Source organism: Mycteria americana, chromosome 1 (genome assembly GCF_035582795.1).
Source record: "Mycteria americana isolate JAX WOST 10 ecotype Jacksonville Zoo and Gardens chromosome 1, USCA_MyAme_1.0, whole genome shotgun sequence".
Classification (NCBI taxonomy): domain Eukaryota; kingdom Metazoa; phylum Chordata; class Aves; order Ciconiiformes; family Ciconiidae; genus Mycteria; species Mycteria americana.
In genome coordinates, this window is record NC_134365.1 from 80461569 (window position 1) to 80483597 (window position 22029).

General features: G+C 39.8%; 1 protein-coding gene across 1 annotated transcript; it reads left to right on the plus strand.

The window, feature by feature from the left end:
- Positions 1-118: 118 nt before the first annotated feature.
- On the plus strand, positions 119-22029 carry TTC38 (tetratricopeptide repeat domain 38). The gene is made up of 14 exons (XM_075507796.1): positions 119-206; positions 3502-3579; positions 4049-4130; positions 4473-4644; positions 5634-5807; positions 8065-8140; positions 9298-9417; positions 12488-12547; positions 13669-13707; positions 14578-14659; positions 15617-15782; positions 19291-19450; positions 19730-19803; positions 20631-22029. Exons 1-14 carry the CDS (start codon positions 183-185, stop codon positions 20722-20724), a joined length of 1401 nt encoding a protein of 466 aa, XP_075363911.1. The 5' UTR covers positions 119-182; the 3' UTR covers positions 20725-22029.

The following is a 22029-nucleotide window of genomic DNA, read 5'->3' on the forward strand; positions in this document are numbered from 1 at the left end:
CACCGCGGACACTCTCGGTAACACGGGGGCTCGGGAGGGAGCAACTGCCAACGGGCCGCGCACCGCCCCCGGCAGCCCCGCCCGCTGCTGGCCCGGCCCCGCTGCTGGCCCGGCCCCTCCTTCAGCGGGGACGGGAGGCTTGGAGCCGTCAGACGGCGGCAGCCGAGCCGCTGGGCGGGGTCATGGCGCCGCTGAGGGACTGCAAGGTGAGGGCAGGTCTGAGGCGGAGCGGGACGGCGAGGCGCCCCGCCTGCCCCCGCCGCAGCGACTGAGCGCGGGGACTGCGGCCGCTCTGCCCGTGGCCCCCGCTCCTGCCTGGGCGCACAGGGGCGGCGGGTGTGCGCCCTTTGGGCGGGCGGTGTCCTGCCGTGTGGGCCTTGGGGAGGCCTCGGGCCTGCCCGAGAGCCGGGCTGGGACGGGGGGACTGCTGGCGGGCGCTGGGTCTGTGGCGGCAGGGGAGCTGAGCTGAGCCGGCTGAGGCTGACGGGAGGGGGCGGAGAGCCAGCCCCGGTGTGGTGAGGCCTGTCTTGGAGGTCATCTCCCTTAACCCCCCTGTAACCTTAGACTCAGGGTGGGTTTCAGGTGGGGTGAGGCTGCTGTTGGGATCTGAAAACGGGGACGAGTCGCTGCACCCTTCCCTCCCACGGGGGAAGCAAACTCGTGTCTGAACATTTCTGGGTCTTGTTCATAGTGCAGACTGGTCCCGCAGGCACTCACCTGCCCTTTCTGTGGGCCTCAAAAGAGGGTCAGGCTTTCTTTTAACTCTAAACCAGCTTCAAGTCCAAGGGTTCAAACTCTGCAGGAGCTAGTTACTGATTAGTCCTTTGCGTGCTTTCTTCCCGATGAAGTTCATTTTCTCTGTCACTCCTCTTGTTGATTTTTGGTTAATTAGGTAGAGGGAAGTAAAAAAAGAAGTCTTGAAAGTCTTCTGAGAGTGTCACAGGTTCATGAGCGCCAGAGCTCTGGAGAGCTGCCACTTGGGTAATAGAGGATGTGGTAACAGCAACCTGCAAAGAGCAGAGACTCCTCAGAGCCAGCCGGGGTTCTAGCAGGAACAAAAATACAAATAAACAGTCACCAGATCCTGTGACTAAACTCTCATCTTAAAGTAGGAGAAAGGGCAAAGCTTTGGTCTCGCCAAGAAGCAGTAAGAAGAGCCAAGGCCATGGCGCTCTCCTCCAAGAAGCATCACAGAGAAGAGTCTCTTCTGGATTTAAGAGAGGAAGGTTGTGGGGAAATTAGTGTAACAGAACTCAAAAGCAGCCTCTGTGGAAATGGGAGGTGATAATTGTTTCATAAACTCTTCAGGCTGATTTTTACATACTTGCACTCCTGCTCTCATGGATTTCTTCAGTCACAGTCTGATACCTGAGTACAGACAAGCCCCAAGACATGAGTGTCCCAAGTGGTCTGGGCAGGGCCATTTGTGTACAACCCAGAGGACAAGGGGTGCTGGCTCCTCTGTGCTCCCCATAGCTCTTTGGCTCTTGGTTGGCAACAACAGATTAGGTTTAGGGCAGATAAGCAGCTGTTATGGGTGGTTCTTCCCTGCAGGCTCTTGTCCTGGTGTACTAACAGGAGAAGTAGTGGCATACATGATGTGCTGCAGCCTTGCTGTCATCCTCCTGTTGCCAGAGTGGGAGTCTTCCAGTGAGGGGTGAGTTACCTGGGCTGTAGCCTTGGCAGAGCAGAGGCTTTCTAGAGTGGACAGAAACACCATGTACCTCAACTAGATCAGCAGTGTCCTTAGCGATGGATGCAGGTCTTTTTTTACAAACACTAGTTCTGCTGTTTTTTCTCATGCTTTCACACAGGTATTTTCATTCCAATGAATCTTACTATTAACAAATCTCCTCAAAACAGGATGGCACTTTCTACTTGGCAAGTATCTTGAGCTGTTGTGCAAAACAGGCAGTGGCATAGAGAGCTGCTTCAAACGGAGCTTGTTTTTGACAACTGGTGATGGAAGTGGTTTGTGGCCTATTTTGCAGGGTGGCTTGAAAGGTAGCCTGTAAGTAGCAGGTCTAACTTTGCTACCCTCTTGACTTTTCTCTTTACACTGTTTCTGGATATAGCATGGATTGTAAAGAAAAATTGTAATTTTACATTCCGGTCTAGTCTTTCAGGCTTGTAATTGAACACGCGAGTACTTGAGCTGCTGAAATGTGAGCCTTTAATCCAATCACAGTGGCAAAGCTTTAGGATACTATTAGCAAAGATGTCTTTGCCTGGTTACTTAAAATTTTTGACAGTTGGGTCATTAGAACTAGGAAATACCCTAAAGTGTAAAGTGAGACGAACTGAATTCTTGCAGCATCTGCAAGGACTAATCCCCCATTAGGAGGAGTCTGAATTGGCTTGCCCCAGCTCTTTTTTTATGTCTATCCTATATGCTCTGTGTACTGGAATAAAAGTGATGCTGAAGTGATTGGGACAGCTCCTCAAATGTGTGTATATTTAAGCAAGAATATATATGGTGTGCTGAATGTAAGTCTGTGCTTGAGAAGCCTATCTTCGTAGAGGCAGTGATGGGTGCAGTATAGGAATGCTGAATGGAGAGTGACTAGTAGAAATAAACTCAAATGTTATTAAAAATATATTAATAGGTTGCCAAGGGAAGCACCTCAGCTTGAGAGATGACAGGCTTGTAGTTTTGTGGCCATCCTGTGTGGTGGAAAAGGCCTGCCAGCAACTAGAGATTACATGCCTGTTTGCTGTAGGCACCCACATAAGTTAGGCATTTTGAAATAGGCATTGGATTTTTCATTTTGTTGCCTGAGTTACTTAAGAGAGCAGTTATGGAGACAGCTGTGAACCAGGGTGCTATAGGTGCTGCAGCTTAATTCCACCATTGAGCACATCTGCCTACTAAACTCTTTCATTCTCCAGCAGCTAGCCAGGAAATGTAGCACCTCAGTCAGTGTTACATAGCTTGTTAAGAAACTATGGTAGCCTGATTCTGTTTTGCATTTTAGCTTTATCAAATGCCCATGTTCTTCCTTTTCGTAAGACTCAGGTACAAGTCTCTGGTCCAAATTCTTTGTTGGCTGAACTGCAGTGACTTGGTGGATTTGCTCTGTCAGAGTGTTTGGCCTACAAGTTACTTAAGGTATTGATTTCAGTTTTGAAAAAGCTGGGTTTTGTTTTACCATGTCTCTACTTCACATGAGGTGTGTCTGCAGCAGAGGGACTAGCCAAAAGTTGAGTTGTAATGAATTAAGAATGGGTCTCTCACTATGAGATGTGTCAAGATCTTCTAGTACACTTTATAATTTGTTGCTTCTTTATTCCCACTGTTAACCCCAATTTATTGAGTCTTCAGACATAACTACAATGGCACAAAAGGTTTGTGTATGTGCTCACATTGTCCTTCCAGCTTTTCTCTTTTTTAAAAAAAAAGCATAGTTGACGAAAATATCAGAACACCATCGATTTGAAAATCTGTTGGCTTAGTCTGGAAAATGAATGTGTGAAATGAGCGGGTTTGTATTTGTTGTGCAGGCCTGGCAGGATGCTGGACTTGTCCTGTCCACTACTAGCAATGAAGCCTGTAAACTATTCGATGCTGCGCTGACCCAGGTATGACCAAAAAGTGTAAGAAAGTGTGATTTGAAGTGACTTGTGCATGAAACAGTCTTTGCTGTAGTTGATGTTTAAATTTCTTACCAGCTTGGAGAGCCTCACAATCAGGCTGGTACAGGAGTTCAGCCATTAGCAGGCAGCAGAAAACCCTCATAGCAGAGGGCTATGCCGGATGCTGCAGCTGTGGGGAAAACTTCAGCCAGCGTGCTCATCCTATGTGACACGGGAGAATCAACCAGTTGACATAAAGCACACAGAAATCCATGGTTGTTAGGTCTGCTGGTGGCCAAACTACCTTAAAGAAAACAGTTTTTTCTGTTTTCCTACTGTGCTAACCCTATCTGAATGTGAAGTTTGTCTTTTACTCATCTGTCTTGCTTACTTTTGGATTTTACTTGTGTGGGAGAATGAAAAGAAGCCCAATATTATCAGGGATTCCTCAACCCTCTCTCTGTCTGTCTTACAGTATGCAACCTGGGCCAATAATGAGAGCCTTGGAGGTATTGAGGGGTGTCTCTCAAAGTTAAAAGCAGCAGATCCAAATTTTAGTAAGTGTAACCTTTGATTCTTAGCATGGATAATGCTTTGTGTCTTGGTGTTTAACTTACTTTGTTTAAGCAAGTGGGAAGTGTTGGGTTATAGAATTCTGTAAAACTTCTTCAGACTCTAGAGCAGGCTGGGATGGTTTTGTGTGGGGTTTTTTCTTTTCATTTCAAGTCTTTTTAAATGGCTATCATAAAAAGCCTGTAGAAACTTTAGGCTTACGAGACTTCCCAGACCCCTGTGAGTATAAGTCTTGTTTCAAACAAACAACCCCCCCTTGTGTTTATGTAGAGATGAATTACCTGCAATGCTGTACAGCTCAAGTTGTAATGTGCTATTTTCTGTAGCAATGGGACATGTCATTGCTAATGGTTTGGAGCTGATTGGCACTGGAACTTCAGTGCGGCTCAACAAAGAGCTAGAAAGTGCTATGAGAACAATGATAATGCTTTCAAAATCACAGCCACTGACTGAGCGGGAGAAGCTTCATGTATCAGCGCTGGACGTGTTTGCCCGTGGGTAAGTCCACTGTCATCCCATTTAAAGGACTGTGAAGAGTTTTAGCTACCGCAGGTGGATGAGATAGTTGGTAGTAGTGTTGCCTGACATTAGCTGACATCTAGCAAAGGATCAGGGTGCGATGTCAGTTGTTGTTCTTGAATTTGTCTCTCCAAATGGTAAGTGCCATGACTAGTTAGTGAGCAGCACCGTAGGAGGGGAAGTGCTCTGTTGCCACCACTTCATATCATTAAACACTCCATGTTTTAAACCTGTCATAGATCCATCAGTGGAATATATGGTTTAGAACTATGAAACTAAATATTTAACTACAGTAAGGTCCAATATAATATAACACAGACTTGGATCCACAGAAGCAAAGCTACAAACAGACTTTTCTTCTCTCTGTTGTCTCCCTGTGTCAAAAACTATTTCATCTGTAAAACAGGGAGATAGCAGAGTGTCCGAAGTGCCGTAGAGGCTCACTGTTCCATTCAATATGATGAATTTATGTGCACTGCAGAAAGTATGGGCTAATGATTCACTTTCAGTATTTGTTTGTCAAACAGGTGAGCATGGATTTACCTCACATACTTCTTAGCAAAGGTAAAGAGGAAGCTACTGAAGCCCTGTTAGTATGGGTTTGATACCCACTAGAGAGGGAAGGTGTCTTTGCGCATGTGAAGTTAGATTAATTATGGTAGGTCTCTGTAAAAACTGTTCAACCCTGTAGGAGAATCTTTAGATTTATGGTTTAAGCTAGTTTCATTTTCCTTGTGTGTTACAGTGACTTGTTGTAACCCAAGGACATTTCTTTCAAAAGATTTCCCAAAAGGTGCTCAATGAAGATAATGCCCTTATTACTTTAAAAAAGACTAAGAAATTCCTTCAAGGAAAAAGTCATTTGATGTTGAATTTTCTATTTTTCAGAATAGCATGAGTTTAGAGCTAACAGTAGAGGCAGGTATTTGTGCTTTCTCCCAGCAATTAAAATAATTTTTTATTTCTAGTGAGCTTCCCAAAGCTTGTGATCTATGGGAACAGATTCTGCAGAGCTACCCAACTGACCTGCTGGCCCTCAAATTTTCCCAGGACACTTATTTCTACCTGGGATATCATATACAGATGCGAGATTCTGTTGCCCGGGTTTATCCTTTCTGGACACCTGATACTCCACTGAGCAGGTGGGTCATGCTTCATTTTGAAAATTGCTCTTTATCTGGTGTGCACATACTTTGTGTTTTTTAAGTTCAGACACATCTAAATAGCAAGATCTGTTGGAAACAAACATGTAGATGAAGTCAAGGGCTTAGAAGTTAATCAAACGTGACCACAGCTAGAACATCTCTCGGGTATCCCTGTTGACACCATTGTTGAGGGTTTTTTCTTAAGTGAGCTGTGGCTCAGTTAGTAAATTTGCTGTCAGATATAGCACATGGCATGTAACAAACAGGATAAAAATTATGTCCTTGCTGAGGGCAGTGGCAAAACTCCTTTGGGCTTTTATGGGTCCAGTTTTTTACTTGGGGCTCACATTGTGGGTGATAGAGCACATCAGTGGAAGGAAGAAAGGAGTTGTAACTTGGAATACCAAAGTGTAGTTCTGAAATAAAACTTTGGGGTATACCATAACAGCTGGTGCAGCAAAGACTGACAGGAAGGCAGAATATTTTAAAAATTTCTTTAGTTCAGTTCTGAAAGTTTTGGTTTCCCAAAGTTATTCAGGATAATCTGAATCTATTGACAAGTGCATAGTTAATAAGAACTAACTTGGGATAATTTTTGAATTTTTTTTTTTAAGACCTGTTAAATTATTTGAAAGCTTTTAACTTTATATAAAAATTAACATTAAATTATAAGTCAAGACATACATTTAGAGACAGATGAATAGGCGATCCACAGGCAACCATAACTTTCTGAATATTTTATGAATGTTGCTGTAGACCCATGCACTGTACCTCCATATCCAGCACAATCTTTTCTCCTTTTTTTCTTCCACAAACAGTGCAGAGAATACAGACTGAATGCTAACATTATAATGAAGCTAACTGAGGTACCCCACAATCTCATGGCACAGAGGGTAGTGTCAGGAGTCTCATTTTTCCAGCTGTGTTACTTCAACTCAGAAAAATCTAAACCCCTTAGTTCTTTTTAACTACAATATGCTGGTTTTATTTGTTGGGGAAGTAAGATGACTTAGCAGTTTTGACTGCATTTTTATAAACTTTTCTAGACACAATGCTACAAAAGTGCAGGTTGTTGTAAAGCTTAATTGTAAAGCACTTAATTGTAAAGCAACAGGAAACACCCATATGCCAAGCATTTCTTGAAGTATAAAAACTGGGCAAGTACCCCTTGTCCTCAAACTTACAGGCATGTAGAGTTACACATGAATTGATAAATTGGCAAAAAAAATGCCCAGCCAACTTTTATTCATCTCAATCCATGAAATAAATCAGTTGCAACATACCCCACACATTTTAGTAGTTCCTTTGCCTCAGGAGTTTAAAACCAAAACCCCAACAGATATTTTGAGAAGCACAAACATATCCCGTGGTATTTTGCAATCGATGAATCTGCAAATAGAATAGCAGTTAATCATACAATCACAGAATCGTTTAGGTTGGAAAAAACCTTTAAGATCATCGAGTCCAACTGTTACCCTAACACTGCCAAGTCCACCACTAAACCATGTCCCTAAACATCTACATGTCTTTTAAATACCTCCAGGGATGGTGACTCGACCACTTCCCTGGGCAGCCTGTTCCAGTGCTTGACAACGCTTTTGGTGAAGAAATTTTTCATAATATCCAATTTAAACTTCCCCTGGTGCAACTTGAGGCCATTTCCTCTTGTTCTATCGCTTGTTAAATATTTCTTAAAATGAGCGCATCAGGTATGTGCGTAAGAGCGTGTAACATCCCTCATTTTCCTTTACATTGGGCCTTTATGGCTTAATGGGGATGCTTTACAACCAGTTTTAAAGGGCCATTTCACATGAAAGTTCTAGCCTATAGTTTTGTGGGCGCTGGAGGAAGTGCAGAAGGCTACACTCATGTTGCTTTTGAGACGTTGAGATAACTTCGGTGACAGCACTGTCATGCTTCTAGCTTTCTCATTTTGCATCTTCCAACTGTTATGGAGATCAGCAGATTGTTCTGTGCAACTCTAAACTAATTCTAGCTTATCTAAAGATGTAAGCGTCAGTTCTCAAAACACTGGTGATGTGCATCTTGTTACTGTTTCCCGAGCTGGTGTCTCTGGGCCTTTCATTTCCTATGAGAACTAGCTAGTTGTTCTGTATTTTGCAAGCTTGAACCCTCTTTGTAACTTGCATTGTAAGGACTGTTTTGAATGAAATGCTATTTCTAATAGGTTTTTCTGTCCTAGCTTAAATCTTGTTCTAAATGGATGATGTACTGTTTTTGCCCTTTTGCTTAGCTATGTGAAGGGCTACTACTCTTTTGGACTGATGGAAACAAACTTTTTCGATCGTGCTGAGGAGCTTGCCCGTGAGGTAAACTGCCTGTTATTGGTGCTAAAAGGTTTTGGAATTCTTAAACCTGGTCCCTGTCTCTGGGTGGTGGTTTGCACAAATGCCATGAACTGAATCTCTCCATCATCCCAATTGTTAGTAGGAGTAGCAAAGAGATAAAGCTCAACGTGGAAATACTCACAGAGTTTCATGAGAGACTACTGATAACTATTCCTTAGAAAGATTCCCACATTTATGCCATACCATGGCAGTTTCATGTTGACTGTATTTCCTTCACTTGCTTATGAGCGTGCCTTGTCAGATGGTGTCAGACCACCTGTATAAAATCCATATATTATCCCATCTGCTGTTTCCCCCATGTATAATTGGCTGTTTACTCCTATTAAAGAATGTTGGATTGGTTTGATGTAATCTGCTCTTGACAATCCATCCTGTTTGGGTTCCCTCTCCCTTTTTTCCCAGATGCTTGTTCCGTGATTATTGAACAATTAACTCTACGGTGTTCCTGGGGATCAATATTAGCCGGCCTGCTTCCTTTTCATGAAGATAGTAATTATACTTGACTTTCTCCAGTCCTCAGGATTATCCCTGTCCTCCAGGAGTCTTGGATACAATTAATTTCTAATGGGTGTTTTTGCCGAACTTCTGTTAAATCAAATTGCTGAAAGTGACAACAAAGACCAAACATTTACATTTAATATCTACAAGGTTAATGACTAACCTCGCATAATGCCTACGACCTAGTGGGAGTTGTTGGACCAAGAAAGAGGAATTCACTGAATATTCATTTCATCTGGCCATCTTCTTGAAGAAGAAATGATTACCTGCAAGGCACTGTGTCATGGAATGCCTATGCATGCAATTCTTTCATGGCTGATATTGATGCATGTCTGTGAGATAAAATATTATTTGATAAGCTTCATTAAAGCCTACATTTTAAAGTGCTTTGCAGGTGTTCATCTCTGTGCAGTAGAAGCTGGGAAGTGAAGTCAGCCAATAAACATTTTCTTCCTTTTCTGTCCAAATCACTTCCTGGCCGTGGTGAGTTGGAACAGTACAGGGATGTACTTAATGTGCAGCAAGTAAAAAATAGTTTCTTGTTTCTGTATCAGCAGTGATAAATATTGTTATTTGCAAGTTTGCCAGCTTCATCACGTTTTCCCTTTTTTCACTCATAGGCTTTGGCTATAAATCAGACCGATGCATGGTCCGTTCATACTATAGCTCACGTAAATGAAATGAAAGCAGAGGTGAAGAAAGGGTTAGAATTTATGAAGGAAACGGAAACCAACTGGAAGGTAAACATTCTTGTAGCATCTCTGAAAAAGCTCCTTCTAGGTCTTCTTTTATCCCCTCCAGCCAAGTTCTTGATTCCTCTGCATGCAATCCCTTCCTATCTGCAGACATGTTACAAGCAATGAAAATTTTACATATTAGAAGAAAGTGTCACTTGAAGTGCTGTTACTATCCATGCTGCTTTTGAAGCAAGAGGCAGAAAAAAAGGGCATATTATGAGGGATGCATACTGTAGACCTCTTTAAGCCATCATTACTATGAGTGCTGAGATTACTCAAATGGCAAACATGTCAGTGGGATTCACACAGTCTGTACTCTCACACTGCCTTACTTTAGCTAGCGATATTGTAATAAATACTGCTTTTCAACAAGTGTGTGGTTTATACATGCATGTGTGTGTACACACCCACACCCATCCCCCCCACACCCACCCCCTAGTTTCTTTTTCCTGGAGGAGCTGATTAGGTATTTTACATCTCATAAAGACATGGCCATTGTGGACAGGTGAAACCTCAGTTGTGAAAACTGTGATTTATTGATATGTGATTTATATATATATGTGATTTATTGTGTGGTTTATAAAGCTGAAGTGACCAGTGATATTTTCACAAGCTTTTTGCTTAGACTGAGATGAGCCCTGAGAGTCAGTTGAGGAACCTGGCTAAACCTCTTCACGGGAACCTAAGATGATGTGTGAAATGACACAGTCAGATCAAATGTTTTAGAAGACTCATAAAATATTTGTTTGCTTCTGGATAGGGAAGGATTTTAAAAGGTCAACTGTAAAGAAAACCAAAATGATGCTTTTGACTCTTTTCTAGTGTACGGAAGTTACTTTATATATCCAACAAACTTGAATATCTCCCAGAGTATCGAACAGCTTAATTAGTCAGTCATATGGTCCTTTGCTGTAAGTGAAGCTTAATTTTTATTTGTGTTGGACAGCATGTATTTACCAATGATTAAGTGTGTCGTATTCAGAGCAGAAGGCTGTGAGGTTTGAATTTGTTAGAACCCACAAGAGTCTATTTTAGAGTCATCTGGCCTGACCATTCCACCTCACCCAAAGAGCAGGGCTGGATAATGAGGCTAGAAGGACTGTTTATTTTGCACTTGGTTTTTTTAAGTTAAGCATTCAGATACCAAGCTTGGAAGTGCAGGCAGAAAACCCTTGCTTGAGGTTCATATCTGTCATTTCTCGGAAAGCATTTTGTCCTTTGATCTATCAGTTTTAATGAAATAGTGATGCAGGGGGCTGACAGTTTGGGTGATGCCTTAAAAACCCCCAAACACTGACTCTTGGATTGATTTTTGAACTCTTTCTTAAAATAGTTGCATGCCTCTCTCATTTGTACCCTTTATCCAACTAAAATAATGTAATAAAGTGCAAGATCAGTAAGTAGAATTGTCTGATGTACCTTCGTGCCTGACCCACTACAGTTAAGACTTATAACAGTTGACATTGTCATAATGATAATATGTATAATCACTTCTTTTGTACAACATTTTTCATGTTAGCCATCATTAACACAAGCATTAAAATGTAAGCGTATGAAAAGAAAGCAGGTGTCTCTAAGGGCTTTAATAAGGTTGCTTGTATTTTACCTGGTGATTTGAAATTTTTAATTTTTATTTAATGACCAGGATCATCTATCTGTACTGCCACAGTATTCAGGCTCCTTCTGTTGCTTTTAATTCATCTTTCGCCTTCCCCATAAGAGTGGAAGAGATTTGGTACAGGTTTTCTTTACAGAGTACTTTATATTTTTTGTTTCTCCACCCCCCCCAAAAAAAGCAGATGCCATTTGTTTTATATGTATATTTCAGCACAAAATCAGAAGGGACAAATTATCTTACCAGAGGAGACCTCTCTGCCAGTGCTGTTTGTTATTAAATAGGAATGGTTTTTCTGGTGAGCTGTTGGAATGAGTTCCCATAGCCTGCTTTTATATATTTATCGAGTAACCTGCAAGCCTACTTCTCCTTTAGCAATTTAATCTCATTCAGAACTCAAAATCAGCAGCAGAAAAAGTGTTTTGTTTTATTCAGTGAGGTAATCCCATGTTCTTGTTTGTATGACATTTGGAATGGAGGTATGGTAGTAAACTTGATATTATCAGGTTTATGCCAAGCGCTTTACTTCAGTTGTTCAGGTTTGTTTTGTGATTTAATATTAAACAAGTAAAGATTACCAGAATGTTTATCTTGGCGATAAATGTCATAATAAAGTTCTGACATTCACTGGGAACCTTTGTGCTTCCTGAAAGTGGGTGTTACAGTTGTCACCATGAAAATGATGCTTTTTCCACTTGTGAGTGTGAGGGTACTGGGAGAGAATGGGAGGAGGGGGACGAACCTTTCTGATATTTTAATTTTCATCAAAGGATTATGGAATTATTTTCCTGTCTGTCTATTCTCAATGCACTCACAAAAGTGAACTGCAATGACATTGTCCTGAAGTGCAGGCTAGGGAAGAGTATTTGAAGTTCTAGTGCCAGATGAAGAGGACAGTGCAAAGTTGGTACAGTCCAGCAAATATTCATCTCATCTGATGAACTGCCAGTGTGTTTGGTATCTAGTGCAGCTTCTGCAGTCCATAGTAAAACATATGTTTAAGAAGTGATTCCTCTCTGTCTGAGCTGGATGTCAAGACAGGTGGGGTGAATGGCCCTCATAAGGTGAGTATCTCTCTCCACTGTCTAGCCAGGTTACTTTAGACAAGACGCCTACATTTTAGATGAGACAAATATTACGCTTGTTATAGATGTGGGGTTTTTTTCCTAAGGGTAGAAAAAAAGGTGCTGCAGAAGGGTAAATTCTGAGGCATCCAATTGAAATTCTTCTCTGGAAAATGACATGGGGGAAACCTTGGTTTTGAGGTGTCTCCCTGAATGGCTGCAAGGAGCAAATGTATCAAATGAGAAGGTATCCTGGCCAGACGATTTAAAGTTCTTGTCTCTCTGTCTCATGAAGCACTCATTTTTGCTGAAGAAGGAAACAGAGATCTGACTAGATATGTTTAAATGGGAAGTTATTTTGTAAATAATATTTCGTCTTCTTTTTTTTTTCCAGAACAGTGATATGCTTGCTTGCCATAATTACTGGCACTGGGCTTTATACTTTATTGAAAAGGTACGAGATATTTTCATATAGGTGTTTTATGGTCCAGATAGGTCATTCATCTAATGCTATTTAAAAGGCAGACCTAACATTTATAGGGGTTTTGTCAGCTATTTAAAAGGAAGTTTTTATAAAATAGCACAATGCCATTTTTACAAGCTAGTCCTTTATTACAATTATTTTGAGAAGTTTTAATTACATTGGTCAAGTTCCTGGATCTTTGTTAGAATGTTGAAAAATTGCTGTGAGATTATTGCATGTTTGAAGATCAAATAGTCTCACTAATTACACTTGGCACAGTTATTTGATAGAAAGATGAACTTGGATCTCTAATTTTCAGACAAAAATTAGACAAAATTTGCTTCAAATTCAATACTAATTTGCTGGCCCAAAAATTTGCTGACTGTAAGAAAGAGGCAGTGAGCACTAAATTTAGTCATCAGTGTTATTAATTATTAGTGTTACTAATTCTTATTATTGAAACACTTATAACAATGGTTGCGATTTTACCCAACCTGTCAGGTTGCAATGCAGAATTTCCTTGGATTTCATAGTGCTTAGCACTTGTGGGGTTCAGTTCAGCAGGGAGACAAATGTGACATCATTGAGAAGGCAGTGTACTTGAAAACAGAGCAACTTGCTTATGTTCAGTATTATTAACACAGAAGGAGCATAATTCTCGATAGTAGTCTAATAGCTTGTTTATTTTGCCACCTTCTATCTATACAACTTTTTCGTAGCCTGTTTAAAATTATTTTTCTGCCTACCTCTTTGCATACACCATAGGACGCACTAATTTTTGCAAAGATCCCTGAAAGGAACATTAGAATAAGAGGTAATACCTTGTCTTTCTCACTCGTGTAACTTACACCAGTGTTGGCACCTATTATTGAATGAAACCTAAACATACTGGTTATTTTGCCTAGTAAATCCTGGTTTATCTTAGGCTCCATTCTTTCTTTTAAGGTTTCTTTTAAGGTTACTTTGACTCAGTTTGTTTTGATCAAGTCATGAGGCAGTTGTGAAGTAATATTATGACATCTATTAATTGTATGTATGTCTTTGGTTACTACCAGTCACTTTTGGTTACTGTATCTGAATGTTAATCATGCAGTCCTCGTTTGCTTTTACAGGGTGAATATGAGGCTGCTTTGACAATTTATGACAATCATGTGAGTAGGGGCCTTTTTTCTTAACTGACGACATGCTTAAGACCATGATACATGCTTTCTTCCTTCTGTATGAGATCGAAACCTATCAGTGTGTGCCATATATATATATTATTTACATCTGTTGTTACAGTTTTTTAGGGAAACTGTTTCTCAACTGGTAAAATGCCCGGAAAACTTGTGTGTTATATAGTTCAAGTGTTTCTTACACTTGTGCTTGAAAGAGCTACAATGGCACTGTTGGAACTGTTTTCCATTCTGTCTGTGTTTCTTACTCATGCTCTGTAGGTCTAAATGCTCCTGCTGAAAAAAGCTTTTTAAAAGGATGTAAAATAGTTTTCCTATAAGTCGTTACCTTTACAAAGAACTGATTTTGCATGTTAGCTACTAAGTCAACAAAAGCATGTCTTTTCATTCCTAGTTAATTTATTATAGTTCTTTACTGTCTGGATTTCAAAACAATCTTTGTAAATAAGTAATATCAAATTAGATAGGATAACATGTCCTGGTAAGGATTGTAAAAGTAATGCAAGTATTAAGAAAGCTGCTGGGCAGACTCCTATCTACTAGCCTTGGCAAAGTGAAGTAATATTTATGGCACTATTTTGGAAAAAATAAAATACCTTGGTTATTCTGCATACTTACCGAGTTTAACTTCGTAACAGGAAAACCAACACAAATGAAGCAATACAAGTGTTTGTCATTGCAAATTGCTGTATTCAGGAAAGATGCAATTAGGGCTATTGCAAAGCAGGTATTGTTGAATGAATAAGAAGATAAAATTAGTTCTGTACTGTGAAAATCAGTTTGATTATTTGAATAAGTTCCCACTAGCACATCAGTTGGGCAGCTTATGAATACCTGTGATTACAGATTGCTCCCCGGTGTCTGTCAAGTGGAAGCATGCTGGATATAGTAGATAACTGTTCAATGCTGTACAGGCTTCATCTGGAAGGTAGGATATCCAGCTGCCATTCTTTTTTAACGCTGTAAGGGGAACAGTTTTCTTTTTGCCTCCCCCCGTTGCCTGCCTTGCATGTTGGAGAAGTATTTAAAGATACTTACAGAGCAAGCTTGGTCAGTGTTAGAAAAGAAATCTGTTACAGAAGAAAATTCTGCACTTGAGAAAAGCCTCAATGTGAAATTCATAATAATGTCCATAACCTTTATTCTTTCCAAGAGATTTGGTTTTTTTTTTCCCCCATGCCAGTGTGGTATTTCATTCAGCTCAAGGTAGCATAGATCACATACTTCTTTTTTGACAAATTCACTTCTGTTGTCCCTGGAGAGTTAAGGCTGAACAATCAAGCACATAAGCCTCTAAAAAGCTGTAGAGCTTCCTTGAAGTACATTTCAAGTTAGATACTTAACTGTCTATTTTGATATTGATTGAAATAGCTGTTAATGTATATTAGCCTCTGGCTTTTGTGTACTCTCCTTGGACTCAGTGGCATTTCTCCTTAACTTTTTTTAAGCTAGTGTTTATACACTAGAGTTCATGAAGTGGGGGACAGACAGACAGATTGACATTATTTTCACAGTATTCTGCTAAAACACTAATGATGCATTGGGTTTGTTTATGAAATCCATGTTACCACTTTGTATAATTTGATTGCTAGCGGTAGTTCATTATGAACATCATCTCCAAGAAGACATGAGCGATCTCATAATAAAGCCAGAACCTCACATAATGCAATCTAGAATATTGGTGATAAATTACTGACAGTCAATAAACTCTTTGCCCAAATATGGCAGGCTGCAGCTGAGCATTACTGTATAAATTTTGCCACATCAGGGAACGTTTTCTTGAGTTTAGTAGGAATGTTGTTTATGCTGGGTGACTGAAAGTATATTGCGAAGTCATGCTTTTGCATGTGGTATTTTTATTGAGAAAAATATTTTTTACTCTTAGGTGTAAAGCTTGGAGACAGGTGGAACAATGTTCTCAAGCTTACAAAGAAGCACACCAAAGATCATATTCTTTTGTTCAATGATGTACACATCTTGATGTCCTCACTTGGAGCCAAAGACCACAAAACTACTGATGAGCTTTTAACAACTCTTCAGGAACTTGCCAAGTAAGCAAGTGAATGGAAGTATTGTATTCAATAAATATTTTGTCCTCTGAACTTCAGGGTGATAATGTCTCTGGCTTGCTAAAGCACTACAACACGCTCTTCTCTGCTTTAGCATGTCACTGGGACATGTCTGGTTTAAGTAGGCCAATCTCCAGTTAGGAGAACCCTATAATTATTTATTTTTTGAGTTAATGTCTAGAGGGTTTTCTAATCTTGTCGAGCAGAAGTCTCTTATGTCCAAGATCACGGACACTAACTGAACAGTTGCTGTGTATTTCCTTTCAATGGGAGGACATACATACATACATTCAGTGAATGAAGTATTTCACCTGTATATTAGTAAGGGCATTCTACAATATATGTCAGCTATCTATGGTGGTTCTTTTTTGCTCTGGTTTAAAAGGTTCTTTAATAACAGAGCATTAGTTGGTAGTGATATTTTAATAGCTACTATTTGATGCGTTGTGAAGTACCTCTGCAGGAAACTGAATTTACTGCTAAAGTAATAATAGATAATATTTTGCTTTCAAATTAAATTATTTGAAAAATTTGAATATTTAAGTATTTCATCTAAACAATGGTTTTTGTGTGTGTTCCCTTATGTATTAAATAACTGTAAATTGCCTTGATTTTTTGAAGGGGTTGATATATAGAAGCTTTAAATGCAATTTCTTCCCCCCACACACACCCTGTTTTTCCTCTGTTTCAGTATCTATTGCTTCCCTTGCCTTAAAAAAGAAGGAAAGAGAACCTGAAATTGTCGCTATTTGTTCCTAACTATAATACCATCAATCAAAAATAATTTTTAAAAAAGTTATTTTTAAGAATACTTAACGAAAACAAATAACTATCAAATCAAGCCTGAGCATGTCTGATTGGACTAAAGTAGGAAATGGGGAATATCTTATATAAAAGTATATAAATATATGTGAGCATATATAAAGTATATAAAACTGCACATGCACACCACTTCAGGGAAGCTTTAATGAACATACGCTACTGATCCTTTCACCCAGTGCTTCCTTTTGTCAATGTGTTCAGCCTTTTGTAGTAATACAGCTGTACATTTTTAGCTGTAGTTTGAAGTACTATAAAGCTTAATTTTATTATTTGAGAAAACAGACTATGAGGTGAAGGGATTATATTATTGATTGGATTAATGGATTAATTTATGTGTATCACAAATATGTAATAGCTAAATGATACCTAAGATGCATTTTGTATGTGTTAAAAAAGAAGTCATAAAAATTTGGCACAAACAATAGTAATTCTTGGCTTTTCATTAATATTTTTCTGTAGCCTTTGCAATTTGAAGTTGACAAGAATTTTTATTGTAAAGTATTCCATGGCGCGCTCTGGTGGTTGGTATCACATACTTATTTTCATGGATGGAAACGTTAGTTAATGCAGGGGGTATGTTGTTCTTCATGAATCAATACTTCAGATCAGTTTCAAGAGAAAGGAGAAAAAAAAAAATCAGTCTTCCGTCTCTGTGCATTTTCTCAGAGAGCTGGAACAAATGTTTAAATGAAGAATTGTTTCATCATTTTCATCATTAACTATCTCAAACTGTAGTCAGTCAGATTCAGTGTTATACAAATACGTATGGAAGATCGGTCTGACCTAAGCACTTAGCTATGATGAGTGCTCTAAAGATAATGGAAGGCTGAGACATACGTAAAGTTGATAAGGGGGATTCAGACTGGAATGTGGAATGTCTAATCAAGAATTATTGTCCTTGGGAGTGAAGCACATCCTGGAGAAATATGTAAGCTAATTAAGATGTTTTTGGAACAACCTGAAACTACTAGTAGAAGTGTGTTAAGAAGCACCCTCACACGAATATCCTCATTATAATACTAAAAATCACACCCCTTGAGCTGGAGACGCCTGCCCAAGCAGAGACCCCTCACCTTTGGGCATGTGCAGAATATTAACGTAGTACTGTAGCTTTAAGATTGAGACAAGAAAATGTAGACCAATAGAAAACCGCTTTGTGTAATTACTTATGCATATGTATAGCTAGACTGTATAAATATTGTACCTGCATGAACGAGCAGTGTGCTAGCTTTGTGGAATTACCACCTAGGACCTGGTTTTGCACAAAACCAGAAATAAATTGTTACCTCGGCTCTGTGTGCGTGTTGGGTGTTGCACACCAGGTAACAAACTCCGTTTGTGAAGGCAACAAAACTACTTACTTAAAATGCACATCTGTTGTGCACTCCTAACTTTCCAGGATGCCATATTTTGTTTAAGGAATGATAAACATATAGGGCAACATGGCATACTGAAAAATCAACATTGACCTTGTGGAAGAAATAGGAAATGTGTAATACTGACTCAAGAAGGAGAGCACAGAGTATGCTCTGTGTTTGGTAAATTTAAGGTACTAGTGTGGGAGTGTGACTCTCAGCTGTCGTTGCAAGCACTCAAAACAGAAGCCAGTGATTAACGTTCCTCAATGTTAAAGATTTAATTGGAAAATTTACAGAAAAATCTGTTCTAAACAATGGATGGCATTTATAGCATTGAACTGTGCACTGTATTCTCGGGAATAGTTTATATTGCTTGGCATAGAAAGCCCTCCTCTCCTCGTATTGCCAGCCAGCTGTTTGGCACTGAAATGGCACGACCTCCAAGGCCTGATCAGTGTCAGCTTCTTCTGTAGCAGTGGAAGGACACAATTCCACATTATCCCGTGCAGGTATTGCCTGTAGACCGAAGAGCTACAGTTTGGTTACTTGTATTTTTGGTTTTGTTTTGTTTTGGTTTTTTTAATATTGGCAAGGATGCCTGCTAGAATGTATATGTTCTTCTGCAGGCATATTGTCATGCTATATGCCTCTTCCACTCTTAGATGGGTTAGGATACAAGCATTAAAAAAGAAAAGAAAAAAAATAACTTAAGAGCTAGCTAAAATCCATTGCTGTTTGTGGGCCTAAAAGCAGTCTGTCATTGTTAGAATAAAAGCGCAGGCTTTGAGAGCTGTCATTGGGAACACAGTTTACATTACAAAGACAGCAAGGCACTGTGCTGTGTGGCAAGCCGTTTTGCAAGATTATTATTTGGAGCTGTTTGCAAGGGACTGATTGCTACTTTTGGCGGAGATGAGGACAGCCAAAGAACTAGCAGTAGGATGTTCTGGTGAGATCATCAGAAGAGAAACTGCAGTTTTCTCACTTTTCTAGCCAAAACTGTTTATTGCAAAGGCAGGAGGGGTTGGGCTTGTGCCTTTTGCAGATGTATTCAAAAGAATGAAAATTGATTGATTGATGAGTAACAAAAAGGTGAAAGTAACATAACCACACCAGAAGATATTATCTAAATGAAGTAACTGAAACATCAGGCTTTGTACAAAAAAAATTCTTTGTAAAAAAAAAAAAAAAAAGAAAATTCTTTGTAAAAAAAAAAAAAAAATTCTGTCTGCAGGCAGTGACAGACTGGCACTGAAACATGCATGTTTATAATTTGACTTACGGGAGTTAACCACTTTCTTGTTCTACAGAGCACCTTGTGAAGACCATGAGCTTTCCCTGGCTCCTAGTTTGGGGTTGCCACTGTGCCAGGCTTTTGTAGAGTTTGAAAATGGAAATTGTGACAAAGCTGTAGACCTGCTGTACCCAATCCGTTATCAACTAATCCAACTAGGAGGCAGTAATGCTCAGGTAAAGGAGATCAATAAAAGGCTTTTTGATGCAACTTAATCCTCTTTCAGTAGCCTCCATTAGGCACTTACATTATTAACACCACTTCATTCTTAGGAAGTGAAAAGCTAAACTGTGCTTGTGATTGAATCCTGTTTGCAAACACTTATTAGCAGTGTTAGCTATTTAATTTTTCTTCCTTCCTCAGTGGTTTTAATAATTTGGTAAATAAGACATTGTAACCAGCAATACTTGATAAGTTACTTATTACTTTGTATTTTTGCTGACTTCTTTTTTCAGAGAGATGTTTTCAGCCAGTTATTGATTCATGCTGCTTTAAATTCTAAATCACAAGCCAAACAAAACCTTGCAAGGTGAGTATTTTTCCTGATAAATATTTGTGGAAGTAGTACTGTTACTAAAAGTAAGAAGTAGCGAGTATATTCAAATCAATAAATTAAGGCTAAAATTATATGCAAGCATTTGTGTTACACGTAGCAACATTTAACTAAGATAAAAAATACAATAGCTTCCAATTCCAAAAGTACATTCTTGCAGTCTTGATCAACTATCTGTATTTGTTCAAGGGCAGTTGATTTTCAAATGGTTCTGTCTTAAAATGTGGCCTCCTGCCTGTTGATCAGTGTACTTAATGGACTGCTAAACTTCTGTGAACTGCTGAAAATCACATCTGTCCTAATGATGACATCTGCTTTATTGGGAAAGAAGATTTGCAGAGTCTGATATGTGAGCTTGTCTTAGTACAAATCACAGGAGCCTTGTTTGGTAGAAATCGTAGATGTTGCTTATTCACCTATATTGAGTTCTGTTGAAATGTATTGACTGGGTCTGCCTGTTCACTTAAAAGAATGGATCCTTGGGACAGTATGAGGCCTTGCCTGTTCCACTCCTGAGGTCTCTTTGAAACTTAAAAATTAGATACAGTATCAAAATGATTATTCGGTGCACTCTGATCTCTGGGTGCTCATTTTCAGTCTCTGTCAGTGCTGAAAACAATTCTGTTCTGCCTAAACTTACTGCCAAGGCCAAATGTTTCCAATAAGGGAAATCTGCACCTCAAGGGCAGGTCTTTACATACTGTTTTCCTCCTCTTACAAGGATACTGCTTGTGATCTTACAGGAAAACTAATGTTGTACTCATGACCTTCCCGTTTCTCTCCTACCTCTTCTCCTTTCTCAGGTGCCTCTTGAGAGAACGTGATTTGATGAGACCAAATTCACCAATGACGGAGCGACTTATTAGGAAGGCAGCATCCGTTCATTCGATGGCATAAAGTCTTTCCTCTGTGCTTCAGCTGAAATAGCAATAAGCTTACCAATCAAAGTCTGGGTGCAGGGAGTGGAGGGGTGCTATGCTGTAAACCACGCTAGAGATTCATGGTAGCTAAGAGTACCCTATGAGTCAGAGATCTGACGATGATTTCTTTAAAAAAAAAAAAAATATACAGCTGTTGCATTTCAGGAGGTTGTAACTTAGATGATTCCACAAGGAAGGAAGAAGGTAACCTGCTGATAATGCACAGCTTTCTGAAGCATCCCGGGACACTGCTTTTCTGGTATATTTTCCTGAAAGTTCCCTCTAACCCTGATTATATACAGTACAGTAACAGTGCCTGGATTTCAGTCATTCATTGGCCCAATTTGTTCCTTCGTTAATATGTTAAATAATCAGTAAACTGCTCAGCTGATTCAAATGGATCTTTTAAACATAGCTAATAGGAAAGTATGAGGCCAGAGCCAATAACAGGCATGAACTGAATTCCATATCAAGCTTCCAGTCCATTCAGGCATGAGTCCCAGACTCTGGCATTACAGATCTGTCTGCATTCAGGATCTCTTTCCAGGTGCATATTTTTAAACTCCCTCTCACAAAATGTTAAACTTTTTCATTTCAATATAGCACCTCAGAGCTTTCTGAAATTACTGTGTGAATGAAACCAGACATGAGGGATAATAGCTGGCTGTGACTATTCTAACATGTGTACTCCCTTGGCACTTTTAAATCTTTCAGAAAAAAAGAAAAAGCCTGGATTTCAACTAAAACAGTACCATCTCTGAATGGTAGTTTGGACTGGTGTCTTTGTGCTTACCTGAGCTTTTGGAAAGTCAGGCCTTACTACCATCTCAATAGCATGAGTCCCTACATGTTAGCAAAGTAGAGTTTAAAACCGATGTTAAAGCATGCACTTTATAGAGGTATCTCAGAGCAGGTGAAGACTGGAAGGGAGCCATAGAAAGAGAGCTAAGGGGAACTGACACAAAGCTTTGTCCTGGCCCAAGTGATGTGACAAGCTTTGGTGCTGCAAGTGAGGCACAATATGAGCCGTGTACCTCTATGAAGTTCTGGTGCCTCTGGATTCCGGCAGTGCAGCAGAGCTAACATTGTCTTGCAACAGTAATCCAGAAATCCCTAATGAAGGGAAAGGTGGTATTTCAGACTGAAACTGAACTAATGCCTCCTCTTCTTCCCGAAGAGAAATGCTACACTCTTCAGCTGCCCAAGCTCTGGCTTTGGTATCACATCTGCAAGGTGTCCTGGACACACACATGCCTGCCCCTCCTTCCTGTCCAGCTCGGGC